At 42.8% G+C, this 16,561-nt stretch overlaps 1 protein-coding gene across 3 annotated transcripts; it reads left to right on the top strand.

Moving 5' to 3' along the window:
* The first annotated feature begins 335 nt into the window (after positions 1-335).
* Positions 336-15,123, top strand: LOC102200744 (dipeptidyl peptidase 9-like). 3 transcript variants are annotated; one of them, XM_005730232.1, is made up of 21 exons: positions 336-621; positions 2,746-2,836; positions 3,872-4,116; positions 5,691-5,803; positions 6,959-7,132; positions 7,748-7,916; positions 8,288-8,398; positions 8,587-8,715; positions 8,868-8,929; positions 9,022-9,122; positions 9,232-9,409; positions 9,586-9,745; positions 9,949-10,028; positions 11,101-11,271; positions 11,624-11,759; positions 11,914-12,059; positions 12,337-12,483; positions 12,641-12,793; positions 13,234-13,376; positions 13,623-13,734; positions 13,855-15,123. In XM_005730232.1, exons 2-21 carry the CDS (start codon positions 2,781-2,783, stop codon positions 13,945-13,947), a joined length of 2,679 nt encoding a protein of 892 aa, XP_005730289.1. In that variant the 5' UTR covers positions 336-621; positions 2,746-2,780; the 3' UTR covers positions 13,948-15,123. The 3 variants fall into 3 exon arrangements, with proteins under 3 accessions (XP_005730289.1, XP_005730290.1, XP_005730291.1); XM_005730233.2 differs by lacking the exon at positions 336-621 and adding an exon at positions 672-776; XM_005730234.2 differs by lacking the exon at positions 336-621 and having other exon boundaries at positions 2,785-2,831.
* Positions 15,124-16,561: the final 1,438 nt, after the last annotated feature.

The following is a 16,561-nucleotide window of genomic DNA, read 5'->3' as shown; positions in this document are numbered from 1 at the left end:
TGTACACTTTGCTTGTTTTTTTATTTAAAGATGTAGACTTCCCTCAGGTGGCTGTTTTGGGTGCATTTTTGCACTTATGCAAAAAGTAAAGATGAAAAATTATTACAAAAATAAACGTTTTAAGGATAAAATCATTCTCGCTGATCTCAGTTGTGTTTCTATCTGGTGTTTTGTTTTGTGTTTTGTTTTTTTTGTGTTTTTTTTAAAGGAGGAGGTGGTGGGGGGGTAAAACAATTGAAAAAGGACTGATGTAAGTATCTTTTGATTGTTTTTAAATGAAGGGGTCACATTTGGCTATTGTCATATTGACAAGGAAGCAAATCATTTTGGGTTCTTCGAAATTAAAATAGCAGGTTCAAGTTTGAAATATTGCCCAGTAAAAAAGGAAAAATACACGCTGAAAGACACGAAAAACAAACGGATCGAGTATATCCGGGTTAAAGGTAGTAATTTTCTAACGTTGCTCGGGTTTGATTCACAGTCTATTTCCGCGTTGCTATCGTTTTAGCATCAAGCTACCTGGTCTCTGAAAAGTAGTTAACTCTAATTAATCACGACTTTTCAACACAGACGTCTATTCGACAAAAGGAGATACAGCTTCAAGGTCTCCGGGCAGAAAGTGTAAGATGGAAGCGAGTGGTTACATTTTGTTTTGCTTTGTTTCTTACGTTTTCTGTTTTGTGCTCTTCTGGTTTACCCAATCGCTAGCTTGCTCGTTTCTGTTCTGTTTAATGGGTGGCTAACATGTTAGCTCCCAGCAGCGCATCACAGCCACAGTGAGTTTTGTTATTGGATATAATATATATGCATATAATTATTGGATGGTTAGGCTTTGCAAAGTTTGGCGCTTAGGACACACTCTGCCAGAAGTTTTCTGTTAGCCTGTTATTAGCTTAGACCTTTTAAGTTTACTAGCATAAGTGTCAGCCTGGGCAGAAATAGTGAAACTGAGTCGCTGTTTCTAACGCGAATCTGCGTTTTTATGGTGTCAGTGAAACATAAAAATGTACAGATGTAGAGGACACGGATGTCAAAAATGAAACGCGAGGTTCTCACGGTGTCTTTTGTGGAGTCAAATGAGTCTAATCTACATTTAAGCTAGCAGTCAGTAGAAGTTAAATACAGTGACACAACACTTTCTTGATGCCCTGACAGGTGTTGGGGAATATTCAGTAGCATTTTAGCCTGAGGACTGTAAACGTGTAATTGGTATTTTAAGCACCTCATTGTCTCCATTTATCAGGCACTAAAGTTTTTTGGTTTTTTTAACCATATATATATACATACATACATACATACATACATACATACATACATGTTTACATCATCAAGCTATGTTATTTTTTCTTGACTTGTATACTCTCACTGGACATTTATTTAGGTACACCGGGCTAGTTGGACTCCCTTTTGCCTTCAAGACTACCTAAAATCTTTATGGTATAGACTCAACAAGGTGTTGGAAATACTTCTCAGATATTATTGGTCCATATTGACATGACTGAAATTGTCAGCTGCTCATCCATGATGCAAGTCTTTCACCACATCCCAAAAGCACTCTATTGGAGATCTGTGACTGTGGAGGCCATTTGAGTACAGTGAACTCATGTTCAAGAAACCAATATGAGATAATTAGAAGTTTGTGACACAGTGCGTTATCCTGGTAGAGCAGGTACACTGATGGACATGCTCAGCGACAGCACTGAGGTAGGCTGTGGTGTTTAAACAATGGTCAAATAGTACCAAATTGGCCCTAAATGTGCCAAGGAAAAATCTGCCACACCATTAGGCTACCACCAGCAAGAGGCATTGCTACAAGGCATGAAGGATCGATGCTTTCTTCCACAGTCAAGAATCATCGGACCAGGCAATGTTTTTCCAATATTATGTTGTGCAACGTTGAGTTCCTGTTGCGTTCGTTTATGAAACAGTCTGGTCCTTCTCCTCTGACCTCTGACACAGAGAATTGCTGCTCACTGGATATCTTCTCTTTTTTTTTTTTAGATCATTCTCTGGTAACCCCCAGTTGAGGTTGTGTGGGGATTTTCCACACAGGAGGAAAATCCCAGTAGATCACCAATATCTGAAATCGTCACACCAGCCTGTTTGACACCAGTAACCATGCTATGTTCAGAGTCACTTAAATCCCCTTTCTTCCACATTCTGATGGTCTGAGTTGCTGCCATGTTATTGGCTGATTAGTGTCAACAAGCAGTTTAACAGGTGTACCTGAAAAGGTGTCCGGTGACTGTATATCATTCTTACTATTCCCAGTGTGGCAAAATCCCTGAAGTTGGCTAACTTCTGGAAAAATACTGCCGTGTGTGCTGTACACTATGTTAAGGATCCAGGCAGCAGAACAGCCTACAGTGCTGCAGTAAAATGCAGAGTTGCAGTGTGAAATTTGCCACACTTATGACACAGACGCTGTAGTGTTCGAGTCATGCAGCTGAGTCACACTCGGTGAGGCTTCACATGAGAAATGCTCAGCTGGAATATGGCAAGCTGAAGAACAGCAGCTTCTCCATGAAGAAGTGCAGAGATGTGGGAGAAGAGCGGGGCCTCAACCCCAGTAACAGTTTCACTGTTCATAGCCTGTGCTTAGCTTAGCTTAGCTTATGGATTGCTGTCGTTTCTGTTTGCTTCTGTTATTAGACCGAGTTAGACGAGCTGTCGCCATGCTGTTGAATTTCTGTGATCTGGAAAGAAAGTTTCCCAGTTTTTATTCGGTTGCCTGGTGTTTTACAGGGTGTCAGGTCTGGTTCAGTCTGGTTGAACAGTTAATGCACAGAGTAAAGAGGCCGAAAATTGAAGACAAAACAGAAGACGGCGAGGTAAGGTAGGTGAAGCTATCTGACTGTCATTTGGTTTGAATTTTCAGCTCAGTCAAATCATTTTGTAACCATTTTCACAGGTTTAATGAACAAAAAGTTTAAAAAAAGCTTAAAGCTAGTATTAAAATTAACATGTTCATCATTAGAATAGAAGTATTTTCTGACTAATTGAATTAGCTTTGTAGATATTTGATCACAGACTGAATTATCTCACAAGCTAAAATACTGACCTGCTGGTGGGGTAAATGGACCAGTAAACACCAAAGTCTTTAACATCGGTGCTGAATTTCATGCCAATTAATAGCAGCATTTGTTGACTTTAAAAGATCTCTTAGAGGATTTATTTCAACTGCTTAAACCATGGGTGTCAAACATAAGGCCCGGCGGCTAAAATCGGCCTGGCAAAGCGATCCAGTCCAGCCCCCTGGTTAGCTTTGGAAGACGTGAAGCAGTCCGTAGTTGTTTAACTTTACTGTAGGTTTTGCAGCTGATTAGGACTTTCATTCATGTAATCATTATCACCCAAGTATCACACAGGCTGCTTGGACTTATGTAATTTGGGCTGTAAAATTACAAAATTATTCAAATCATTCAGGAGAAGTTGGGAAGCATACATGATAAAATCTAGGAGGAGCCAAATTTTCTGTCTGTGTTCAGGCAGCAGTGCCTTGTGAATGTTTTACTCCACCATGATTTCCCAAATAACCCCGATACTCTCTTCTTCTCCTGAATTTTGTCTCTAGTACAAGCGGTAGCAGAGTTATGGTCGTTTAAAGAACGGGCCCGTAGAAATTACATTTATTTTTCTTACATTAAGATTATTCAGGGATTAAATGCTTAGTTTAATATCTTTAGAAAGGGGAGTTTTAGTGATCTGGCCCACTTACAATCAAAGGGGTCTGTGTAGGGCCCATGATGTAAGGTGAATTTCACATCTGTGGTTTAGAGTGTTTCATATATTTAGAAGCCTAATGGTTTTGTTTTATTTGTGGGCTGAGCGTAGGCAGATCACGCTAATCGTTATAAATGTCTGTCGACAGTGTGAGAGCAGCACTGGCAGGCATGACCGGGGTGGACGAGCTCTCAGACAGCACAGAGGTGGTGGAGATGGAGGACGTGAGTTCCACCCAGTTCCAGGTGGAGAAACATACGTGGGACGGCCTGCGGAAGATCATCCACAACAGCCGCAAAAACACCGGCGTGGTTATCAACAAGGCACCGCACGACTTCCAGTTCATCCAGAAAGACGAGAGCAGCCCGCACTCTCACCGCATCTACTACCTTGGTGAGCGGCGGTAACTGAAACCTGAGGTCTGACACATGAATGGCTGAAATAACATGTCATTTTCTACAAGCGCTGTAAGAAGCCCGAGCTCACAGAGGCATTTTTTAGCGGCCGTGACTTGTTGGCTTGCAGATTCAGTGGCTTCCGTTCAGTCTCTTTGAAAGGTAGCACACGTCTGTGAAAAATCTGTGGATGCAGCTGGTGAGTCAGAGCTGCCAGCCTGCACCTGTTTTCGAGCTCATTTGATTTCCACAGAGCTGCACTGGCTTTAGTGTGTGCTGGAAAAAAATGTGGAACAACATTTTGCATTGTGGACATATTTCTGCTTTCCCCCCCCCCCTCGTCTTGCAGCTGTAGCACACAGGATTCTTGTAAAATGGCTGCTAGTTTTTGTTGCTCTGAGTTTTACATTTTGATACCTGGCTATAGTAAGCTGTGTAATGTTGACTAATTTAGTCAGCTATAACTGCTAACCATAGCTGATGGTTTGGTTATTTTGTCCGTTATAACCAGTCAGACCTTAACAGTTACTGCCTGGTCTGAATGCTCTTTTTATATTTAGACCTTCACTGTGACCAGAAGTGTGTGGTACATGTTGATCTCATGCCTGTTTTTTATCTTCGTGGTGTATTTATGCTGCATTGGCCATCATCCTTTAATTGCTGTTTGCCTCCTCTGACTGTCATTTAGCTGAAGTTACATAGTTTTGCTGTAGAGCCTTCCCAAACTGATTTAATAGATTTGTTGTTCAGTCTCAAATATAGCTAGCCGCGCAAAAAACAAACCAAAAACACCTACCTCATGCTTTTAAAATAGCTTCTTACCCATGTTTTATTCTTTCCTTTCTGTGAACTGCATAGTTGGATTATTAGAACATTTTATAGCACACAAATGTGTTGTCTTTGTCAAACATCTGTGATGGCAAACATCAGCTGCCATTTTTCTTTTTTTTTATGCAGCCACAAGACAGCTGCACACAAAAAGCAAACTGTGCACTTACATGGACAAACCTTTTTGAAGAGTGATCGTGTAAGACAAGACAGTAAGGGTCTTGTCTTGTTATTATTATCCTGTCTCCCTCCCCTCACCTCCAACCGGTCGCAGCAGATGGCGGACCCTCCCTTAGCCTTCACTGTGGGTGTTTTTCCTCCCCACTGTCACCAAGTGCTTGCTTAAAGGGGTCATCTGATTGTTGGGGTGTTCTCTGTATTGTTGTAGGGTCTTTACCTTACAATATAAAACACTTTGAGGTGACTGTTGTTGTGATTTGGTGCTATATAAATAAAACTGAATTGAATTCAGTCTTAAACCTGTCTCTGTTTAAGACCTTACTGCAGGCACAGGGGAAGACGTGCTGTGAATTGCCTCAGGGCGGAATTGAACCTGGGCCTTTGCATTAGCCCTATGGCCCAAGGGTTGCCTGCTCATCTTGGCACTCTGTGCGGCATGTTCCTCAGTAAGAAGCTTGTGTAAGCCAACACTACTGCTGCGAATGCCGGCCGAACCAGAGCGCCTACAAAAAGACCAGCTCGCCTTGCTTCGTCTGATGCCTTCTGTGGTATGTTTCCTGACAGGAATGCCTTACGCCAGCAGGGAAAATGCGTTACTCTACTCAGACATTCCCAAGAAGATCCGCAAAGATGCCCTGTTGGTTTTGTCTTGGAAACCAATGCTGGATCACTTTCAGGTGAGGAAGAATTTTTAGTCCTCATCTTGCTGTCTTGACATTTGTTTCAGACGTGTTTTTGTGCACCGTCATTTGAACAGTGCATTTATTTAATAACATTGGCATTCTTTAACAAAATATAAAACACTGTTGAGCAGAATGAAGTAGAAGGTGCAAAAGAGCCAAAAGGTAATGTCCCCAAATGAGGATGCAGGGTCGCAGGAGGTTAAAGGGACTTACTGATTTTTTTTGCCTTTTATTTACAGTGATGATTTTAAAGTTTGTACTTGGTAAAACGTTTAAGAATTACAGGTGAATTTATATAAAAATATTTCTTAAAAGTTGAGAGCAAAGACTGTCTGACCTCATAAACACCATTAACTTGCATAAAACTTTACAGTGTGAATGCATGGAAGCTTCATGTCGGGCTCAAGTCAAGCACCAACCAGGTGAATCCACTGATCCGCTGGGTTTGACCGTGCACCTTCTCAGTTAGCAGCAAGTGCAGCCAGAAAGCAGAGGGATGGTCACTGGTGTCACAGGGCCAGCTACAACTGAGGGAATGTGCAGCAGAATTTACATTTGATTAAAAAACGGTCATAATATAATGAATGAGTCTGACTACAGCTGTATGTTGCTGTTGTCAGCTGAGGGAATGCTGGATGAAACGGACTCTTTATCAGACGGCGTCTGGTCTGAGAGGCTGTGTAAAGGACCTGTGAAATATTAATGTGATGTGTTTTTTAATTTCCCCTGAATAAAACTATAGACCTGGAAATGTGTTTGATATTTCCCCTTTAGGACCATTTAATTATTTAGAGGTTTATTGTGAGCCATTTCCTAAATAATTGCACTTCTCCTTATGGAGCTTAAAACTGCTGTTGTAAATCTTCTCCTGAAGACAAATTAACTCGAACACTCAGGTCACATGAGACCACATGATTGATGTTAATTGCTATCCAGCTGGTCTGCGCTGATTTCACAAACAAGGCGTGTTCCTGCTGAAGCGAGAGAACAGCTTTTATTTCCTGGTCCTCAGAGATGCTCTCTGTAATTTAGAAATTTGGTCATGTTTTGTTTGTATGTTTTTGTTTTTCCACGGCGTGAACGAACTGTCTTTGACCTTGACTTTGGTCACTGTCACGTTGTGTGTTCTCTTGTCACTCCTGACCTCAGGCCAGCCCTCACCACGGAGGCTTCTCTCGGGAAGAAGAGCTGCTGCGAGAGAGGAAGCGTTTGGGGGTGTCTGGCATCACCTCCTATGACTACCACCGACCCAGCGGCCTCTTCCTGTTCCAGGCCAACAGCAGCTTGTACTACTGCCGTGATGGTGGGAACAGCAGCTTCATTGTGAGTTAAAGGCCAGTTAAGTAAGACTCTCACTGCTGCAGAGCACAGGCTGAAAATTACAGACCCGATGAGGCTAGTTGGGAAAGACATCTGATTTTTGTGCATCACTAAATATAAAAAGTTGAAGTCTCCCTTCACTCCATGTATCTTGAAGTTTTCTCCATCCCCCTCAACCCTGCAAAGCATCAGCAGGGATCAAATAAATCCATGATAATAGACAGATCGATACTTTACTTTTCCCCAAGCGGAAATTCAAATATCCGGCATCTTTATTTAAAAAAAACAAAAAACATCCCTCTGGCCAAAAATACAAAATCATCTAATTAAATAATGTTAGTAATAGTGATAAAAATACAATATAAACAGGAAAAAAGTCCTATTCCAGTGGGGACAAGTTGAGATGTGCCCTTCTCCACCACAGTCTTAAGTCCAACCTCCGGCTTTACCCCCGACACACAGCAGCATAAAAGAAAGCACTGGCCACCACAGTGTGATTAAAATATATGCAGCATCTCCTCACACACACACCAAATGACCTCAGCTGCCACAGGAAGAAGAGGTGGCTCTGCATCTTATAATTAATGTTTCGTTTTTCTTTTTTTTTTTCTTCCCCAGACTTCTCCGATGAATCCCACAGAGATTACGAGCCAGAATTCAGGCACACGTATGGACCCCAAGATCTGCCCCGGTGACCCCAGCTTCATCGGGTTCATCAACAACAATGACATTTGGGTGACTAGTATTGAGACGGGGGAAGAGAAGAGACTCACCTTCTGCCACAAAGGTGTGAACTGCGACTGTGACATTTATCAAGTTCCCTTCAACTTTTTCCTTTCTTGTAGTTGAAATGGTTCCTTTAAACCAACTAAATAGACTCAAAAGCATCTTTAATTCATCCTTTTCTCTCTTTCTTTGTTTATGGTATGTTTGGGACTGTGAGACAGTCGTTTATATTAGTTATTAAATAAGTCGTTGTTAGTTGTGGTGCATGAAGCCAGTGATGGCACCAGATATTTACAGAAGCATAACAGCGGCTGTTCAAGTCAGCCACAGCACCGTAAACTTAAATTGGAGGTCAAACCCTGGTAGGGATGGGACAGGTTGCCTAATGTAAGCTCACTCTCGTGTTTTGTCTCTCGGGTGTTTTTATTGTAGGTATCGATAACCCCAAAGAGGATCCTAAATCTGCCGGCGTAGCCACTTTTGTCACCCAGGAAGAGTTTGATCGCTTCACTGGATACTGGTGGTGTCCGGCTGCTCAAGAAGGTGAGTACATTGATTTCGTAGTTATCATTCATTAGAAAATGACTCACAATATTTATTAATACAGTTTTTGTGAGACCGGTCGCTTCTTCGTGAAATTATTTCTACAAGCTTTCATGTTCAGTTTCTTCCAAAGACCTTTAAATAATCCTCACAGCTGCTTACTTTTCTGGCTGTTCTCATTGGTTTAGAGGCAGACGGTGGGAAAACTCTACAGATTCTCTACGAGGAGGTGGATGAGTCTGAGGTAGAGATCATCCACGTTCCGTCTCCGGCTCTGGAAGAGCGCAAGACAGATGTGTACAGATACCCACACGCAGGTATCAAATCAGCAGAAAGCTACACAAAAGTTCTACATATACTTCTACATGGCTTAACTCCTAATGCTGGGTGTAGCCTGTGTTTATACATGTGCTCCTGTAAAATGTTTGCTTATATTTTGGTACATAAATCAGCTTACTTTCTTTTTCAGGCAGCAAAAATCCTGATATCACCCTCAAAATAGCAGAAATACGAACAGACAGTCAAGGCAAAGTGAGTGCTCATTCAGAGTTCAGTGGGTTTCCCCCCCACAGTGAACGCAGCACTGATGTGAGCTGGTCTGATTGGTGTTTTTCTCTCTTCAGATTGTCAGCACACAGGAAAAGGAGCTACCTGTTCCCTTCACCAGCCTGTTCCCACGTGCAGAGTACATTACCAGAGCCGGCTGGACTAAAGACGGGCGATTGTAAGCCAGAAAATAATAAATAGTTAAAAACAGGAAGCCCAGAAGTAAACTTGTCAGTAGAGGGCACATGTTCTCGTTGCATCACAGCTCTCCTGTGTTTGTGTGTCAGCGCGTGGGCGGTGATGATGGACCGACGGCAGCAGAATCTCCAGCTGGTCCTGCTGCCTCCTGAACTCTTCATCCCAGCGCATCAGGACGAAGCCAAAAGACAGGAGAGCCTGGAGGCCCTCGGAGACTCGGTCCACCCTTTCATCGTTTACCAAGAGACCAGCGACATCTGGATCAATGTGAGCACCAGCAGCACGTCTTTAGCGAGCCTGGTTGTTTCTCAGATTAGTTTCCCCTCATGTTTCAATCAGCCCGAGTGGCACAGAGGCAGATGTTTGCTGTGAAGTTTACAATATACAATATAATCCTACTCTGGACTTGGATCAAAAACATTTTGTTTGCCTTTCCTACACAGGTCCATGACATCTTCCATCCTTTCATCCAAACCACTGAGGACGAGATCACATTCATCACAGTAAACGAGTCCAAAACTGGCTTCTGCCACCTGTATAAGATCACCTCAGTGTTACAGCGGGGCAGCCATCACTGGGCCAAAGGCTACACGCACTCTGAAGGTAGCACCACGTGTAGACACACACTAACTCATCTGTACTGTTCATGCAGAACATCTTTGACATGGTTTTAAGTGAGATTTATTTATTTTATGAACAATTCTGTATTCCTGGGATGTTTCTGGGTTTGTAACATAGTTTTACTGTGCTGTTCTTACCGTGCCACTCACACGACCTATGTGACACATTTGCTCCTCTGTCATCAGATGATTTCAAGTGTCCAGTCAAAGAGGAGGTGATGGTGACCAGCGGGGAGTGGGAGGTGCTGGCCAATCATGGCGCAAAGGTAAAGCCCTGTACATGGGTTCCCACATTCACAGCAGCCACTTAAAACTATAGTTTTATACAAAATAACTTCTGCTGAGTACATAGAGTAGAGGTAGGCAATGTAGTGTCACTATTATATATTAATGTGATATATAATCAATGATATAGAATAAAAATACTGAAGGTTTTATTGGCGCTCGCAGGCAGAAGGATTTATAAGTGCAAGTAAATGAAGGGCATTTTCTTTCTTTTACAATGAGCTGCTGTCATTGACGACACACAGCCTAATTTGAAACAAGGTACCAGCAGCATTAGTGTAACAGTAGCGACACAGCATACGTCACATGTAAGCACATAAGTAGTCGGTTAATTAAGCGCTGTGAGCAGAGTTGGTTGTCTTTATGTTTTTTTGCTCCTGTAACTGTTATGTCGCATCTTCTACTGCTGCTGCTCTCTGCTCTGTTTCGGGGTCGCCAGAGTGGATCATCTTCCTCCATCTCATCCTATCCCTAGCATTCTCCTCCATCGCACCACTGATACACCAAACCTCTGTCTGTCTGTTCTTCCTCTTTTCCTCCAGCCTGGCAGCTCCATATTCAGCATCTTCTGTCTAATTGATCCACTCTCTCTGCACACATACAAAGCCATCCCAGCCTCGCCTCTCATACTTGTCTCCAAAATCACACCCCTGATCGAGCTCAGCCGATTTACTCATTTCTAATCTTGTCCATCCTGGTCACTCCAAACACAAATCCTCTTGTCGTCTTGTCAGCCGCACCGTCTCCAAACCTCGTAAACCTTCCCTTTCACTCTTGCTCTCCCTTCTGTCACCTCGACACTTGGGCCTGCTCCACCCTGCCTGTGCTCTCTTCCTCACCTCTCTTGTACTGTTGCATCAGCATGTATCTGAATATGAGAATGATATTTCTACATTTTGCTTAAAAAAGACTAATAACACACAGACTCTCATGCAGATTAGAACAACCTAATAAAGGAGATACTTACTTACTGTTTGGTGTCATAGCTCAGCTGTCTTTTTGTTTGTGTGTAAACAAAATGTTCCAACAGTGTTTTTTTTCTTGTTTGTGCAGCGTTCATCCAGCCCTCAGATTTGGGTGGATGAGGCAGCCAAGCTGGTTTACTTTCAGGGAACCAAAGACTCTCCTCTGGAGCATCACCTCTACGTGGTGAGCTACGACTCGCCGGGTGAAATCGTCCGACTCACCAAACCTGGCTTCTCCCACAGCTGCTCTGTGAGCCAGGTACCTGAATACACACTCGTGTTCCTCGCCAAATCTCCTCTGACCTTTCTCCACCTGTCAACTGATTTTACTTTTTTAAAATCTAAGAGTACAAGCAGTTACTGTCTCATCGTTCCTTTTTTGCGGTTTCCTGTAGAAATTTTCACAAATTATGTATCGCCTGCTTTTTCCTGTTTTATCATTTGAATAGCTCTCTTAAGTGAGCGAGGCTTTAACAGTATTCAATAGTTTAATGCACATGAGAGAGCATGACCCAATGCAGTAAACTTCACATTCAGATATGTGTATGAAGTGTTTGTGTACACCTTGGCGATGCTTTCTAACTCTGCCTCATCTGTTTTCTTTCACACAGACCTTTGACATGTTTATCAGCCATTACAGCAGCCTGACCACTGCACCGTGTGTCCACATTTACAAGCTGAATGGCTCAGACAGCGACCCTCTGCACAAAGAGCCCCAGTTTTGGGCGAGCATGATGGAATCTTCTGGTACTGAATTCCCCTTAAAATCAAACAGATTTTTACACTTTTATCAGATGGTTTGACACCCTTGCCTCCCTGTTTGTTTAGTTTTCCTGTTCTGCTCATTAAAGATGGACAACAACTTAAAGATTTTGTTTTGGGGTTTTTTTGTCGTCTCCAGCTTTCCCACTTGACGGCACACCTCCAGAGATCTTTAGCTTCACGGGCAAGTCGGGTTTCGAGCTCTACGGCATGCTGTACAAACCGGAGAAGCTAGTCCCTGGGAGGAAGCACCCCACCGTCGTCTTTGTCTATGGTGGTCCTCAGGTTTGCCCTCCAACTCCCACCCCATTCATAGGGCCAGATTTACTAAACGAGTCAAAATGGTGTGTGAGTGCAGTTAGCAATAAACTGCCTGTTGCAGATGCTAGTAAATCAGTTTGCACGCTTCATTTATATGACCTGATCCTTAATTTCTTTTCAACGTTAACAAAGGAACTCCACAAAAATGCTCACAACTTATCCAGAAAGTATTCACAGCACTTCATTTGTTCCACATTTTGTCATGTCACAGTGACATAAACACAAGTTTATTTTCTTCCAGGTGCAATTAGTGAACAATTCTTATAAAGGGGTGAAGTACCTGCGGCTGAGCACGCTGGCCTCTTTGGGCTACGTTGTGCTTGTTATCGATGGGCGGGGCTCCTGCCAGCGAGGCCTCAAGTTTGAAGGAGCTGTGAAGGACAGAATGGTAAATGTCTTGAGACAAACATGTACGGGTTAAAGATGAAGATGCTCCCTCCAAACTCTCCTAGGTTTCCTAAAATTCAGGAACACATTAGCCTCTTTTCTTAGTTTTCTTCTGTAGAAACAAAACAGCCAAGTTCAATCTTTTCTCCTCTGTCCAGGGTCAGGTGGAGATTGAAGACCAGGTGGAGGGTTTGCACTACATCGCAGACAAGTACAAGTTTGTAGACCTGAGTCGTGTCGCCATCCACGGCTGGTCGTACGGCGGCTTCCTGTCCCTCATGGGCCTCATCCACAGACCCGACATCTTTAAGGTGAAAAAACATTTACTGTCAGATTTAGATCAGCCAACAAGCCGAAAACTAGAAGTTTGATGTGTCAGTTCAGTTTTCCTCTTTGCTCCAGGAAACAGAAATACCCATTAAAAAATGTAAACACACATTTGTAAAACTCTCTCTTTGTTGTTTAATTCAAAAAATAGGTCTCCATCACCTGATAAATAACTCTTTAAAGCCCTAAGAGTAAATTATTTGTTCCATCAGATACATTTACCGTATCTTTTCTAAGGATGTGAGCGTTACAAAAATAAAAAAGCTGTATGGATGTTGATAATCCTGGTGCTTTAGGCAGTTTCTATAATTACAGTTCATGCAGAGTGATTGCCGCCTCTGTTAGAGAACAGACCTGGAACTTCACTTTCAGTGAAAGGCAGAAATGATGACGCCGTCTCCCGTGTGATCTCTTTGTTGGTTAGGTTGCTATCGCGGGCGCTCCGGTGACGTTGTGGATGGCCTATGACACCGGCTACACGGAGCGATATTTGGACACCCCCGAAAAAAACCAGAGAGGATACGAAGCTTGTTCTGTCGCTCTGCACGTCGACAAGCTTCCCAATGAGTGAGAAACAGTTACTGCTTTAGTGCATTTATGACACATTATTATTCAGTTATTGTATGTTGCTGCATCCATCAGGCAGCTGAGACTATAATGCACTATTACCTCTGGCAGTACTATATTATACTTTGAGTTATTCATAAAATTCTGTATGAAGCAGCACAGGAAGAGACTCTCTATTCGGTGTTTGATTTCTCCGAGTGGTGCAACACATCAGTGTTTTATATGCCCTCTCTGTGATTAATACAGGCCCAACAGGTTGCTGATCCTGCATGGATTCTTAGACGAGAACGTGCACTTTTTCCACACTAACTTCCTCGTGTCTCAACTCATCCGAGCAGGGAAACCGTACAGCCTGCAGGTATGGCCGCTGACTGATGTCTCGCGGGGTTCAAACCTGCGCACTGTTTAACGATGAGACCGGCACGTTTGAAGAAGCGGCAGCTTTGAAACGCTTGTTTGTTGTTTCTGTTTTTTCCAGGTTTACCCCAACGAACGACACAGCATCAGATGTCCAGAGTCTGGAGAGCATTATGAGATTACACTGCTGCACTTCCTCCAGCAGAACCTCTGATAAAGCCTTTTGACGCAGCAACCTTCCCTCCTCGCTTCCTGTCCTTCCTCCCCTTTTCTCCTCTTTCACATTCCTCCATTTGTCCACCTCCGCGTCGCCTCCTAGATTTTTATAATCTGTTGAATGCAAGCTATGCCAAATCTCATCACACCTTGACAGATATCTGTCTTAAAGGCACTTCAGCATTTTAGCATCAATAAATCATTACAGGGATCATATGCAGATGTCAGTACGATGGGCAGGTACTGCCCGGCACTGAGGAGACCTCTTGTAGCCTTCAGGCTGACGGAGGCTTTGGGGAGAGAACGATCGGTTGCTTTGCGGCCACAAAACAAGCAGGGGGCGCTATTCGCCAGAAAGAAATGTAGCTTTGGGGTTTGTAGTCACAGTGGAGTGAGAGAGTGTCACAGTAATGATGATTGATGCTGAACATGCTGCACCAACACAATCAATTCATCAGCAATGCAAAAAGTGCATAAATGGACCTGCAGTGCCCAGTTTTTGAACCTGGTTTGTCTATTTTTTTTCTTTTTGGTGCCTTTTTTATTTTATTTTTAAAGTTCTGCTTTTCTGGGTATCAACTGACAGAGATATCACTTTCCCCCCATGTGAATAAACACTGATGTGAAGCTAGTAAATGTAAAGCTCTGAAAGAGCAAACAAAACAGCGCTTAACCCTCCTTGTCACACACTTTGTAGTCTTTTTGTGCTTTGAGATTTCTTTCTCATGTGCTGTCAGAGATGATTTTTATGTGGCATGCCAAGCCAAATGCCACATTTTTATTGTGTATTAATAAAATTTATACTTTTATTGTTATCTAATCATTCATAATGGGAATGCGTAGCGACCCTTCACTGCTTCCCTCAGTCACGTGCTTTAACTTTTCTCTGGAGCTTCTTTTTCTTCTGCTGCTGAGGACTTTTGCACAGTACATGTTTGCCTTGGTGCCGACAAGCTGACCTGCATGATGTCTGGCAGAGCCGTTGGCAATCTGAGGTGCCTTGCAAGAGTTTAAGAGCGCCCGCTCACATCACCCATATCAGGGAACCTGTTAGAGTACCTCAAGTGTCTGATGAACATCTGTAAGATGAGCTGCCATGACATGGTATCTGTACATGGTTAAATGTACTCTCAGATATTGAAGAAATAAACAGAAGTGAACAATCTTTTCCAAACTCTTCTCACCGGATTAAATGTGTTTTTAAAGGAGTTTTGTTGATCGTTTAGTGCAAAATTGAATTTATAGAATATACTCGTATAAAAATTTGTTAAAAACAGCTCCAGCACTCGCCACTTAAAGTGCTGCTGACATAATTTTTGCTGACTGTGAGTGATTACGAGATCTGCCCAGCTTTCATCAGGTACACGGGCAGAACCTCAACACTCCCACAGTTACATACACAGACACAGGAGCTGCCTCAGTCATCCTATTATACTGTGATCAGTGTGGCTAACAGTTGTCAACTCATATCCACACCTACGTTAGGACTGTTGCTTTCAACCAGAGCACCACCTTGGTACGCCATAGCACCATCTTAACCATATTGTATTAAGAAAAGTCATCACACAAAGCAGAGTGAATATTATTTAAGGCAGTTCATTATTAAACTTAGGATGCAATTATTAAAATGGACTAAAAACACTTAACACAGTAACTTAAACAGTGCATTGGGTATTTTTAAGTAAACTGAATTTAAATGTGTTCATGAAGACCTAATGCAGGACAGCTTCATTATTACAGAGCTGCAGAGTGATTTAGATTACTTTCCAATTCTGTAATAATTAGATAATACTCTGATAAGAAAAATAAACCTTTAAAAGTTCATTGTTCAGTCTCCCAGGTGACAGGATTGTCAATATTAACTCTCTGGCCACTTTATTAGGGACACCTATTACTGCAAATATCTAACCAGCCAATCACATGGCATCAACCTAATCCATTTAGGCATGTAGGCATGGTCAAGGCAACCCAGTGATGTTCGTAGTGAGCATGAGAACAGTGACTTTAAGTGATTTTGCACATGGTTGTTGGTGCTTGGTCTGAGTATTACTCGACCTTCTCTGGGGTTTACAGAAAATGGCCTGAAAAGGAGCAAAATATCGAGTGAGCAGCAGTTCTCTGGGAGAAAATATCTTGTTGCTTTGATATCAGAGGTAAGAGGAGAATAGCCAGACTGCTGTGAGCTGATATGAAGGCAACAGTGACTCCAGATAACCACTTGTTACTGGGAAGGTATACAGATGAGCTCCTCTGGATGCACGTGTCGGACACGTGCTGAAGCTGATGGGCTACAGGAAACTGGGGCTTTGGGTCACGCCAGCTCACACAAACTGGACAACAAAGGATTGATGAAATGTTGCCTGGTCTGACATTTGGGTGGCGGTCACAGTTTGCACTAAACAGCATGAAAACATGGATCCATCCCAACTTGTATCAGTGGTTCAGGCTGCTGCTGTAATGGTGAGGGGAATATTCTTCCTTAGTATCAACTGGGCCCTGTTTAAACACCACAGCCTACCTGAGTCTTGTGTCCGATCATGTCCCTTTATGACCACACTGCTTCCAGCAGGATAACACACTGTGACACAAAGCTGAGGTCATCGCAAACTTGT

The sequence above is a fragment of the Pundamilia nyererei genome, unplaced genomic scaffold, assembly GCF_000239375.1.
Source record: "Pundamilia nyererei isolate P.nyererei 1_Seehausen unplaced genomic scaffold, PunNye1.0 scaffold00036, whole genome shotgun sequence".
In the NCBI taxonomy this organism is placed as follows: domain Eukaryota; kingdom Metazoa; phylum Chordata; class Actinopteri; order Cichliformes; family Cichlidae; genus Pundamilia; species Pundamilia nyererei.
Note: the sequence above shows the minus strand (reverse complement) of the source record. Positions and strands in the feature narration are given on the sequence as shown.

What these genes read in the sequence shown, in the direction of transcription:
- LOC102200744 (XM_005730232.1), top strand. Translation starts at nt 2,781, where the DNA reads ATGCACAGAGTAAAGAGGCCGAAAATTGAAGACAAAACAGAAGACGGC. An exon ending in ACAGAAGACGGCGAGGTAAG is followed by an intron (nt 2,837 to 3,871) that starts GTAGGTGAAGCT and finishes GTCTGTCGACAG; the next exon opens with TGTGAGAGCAGCACTGGCAG. An exon ending in TCACCGCATCTACTACCTTG is followed by an intron (nt 4,117 to 5,690) that starts GTGAGCGGCGGT and finishes GTTTCCTGACAG; the next exon opens with GAATGCCTTACGCCAGCAGG.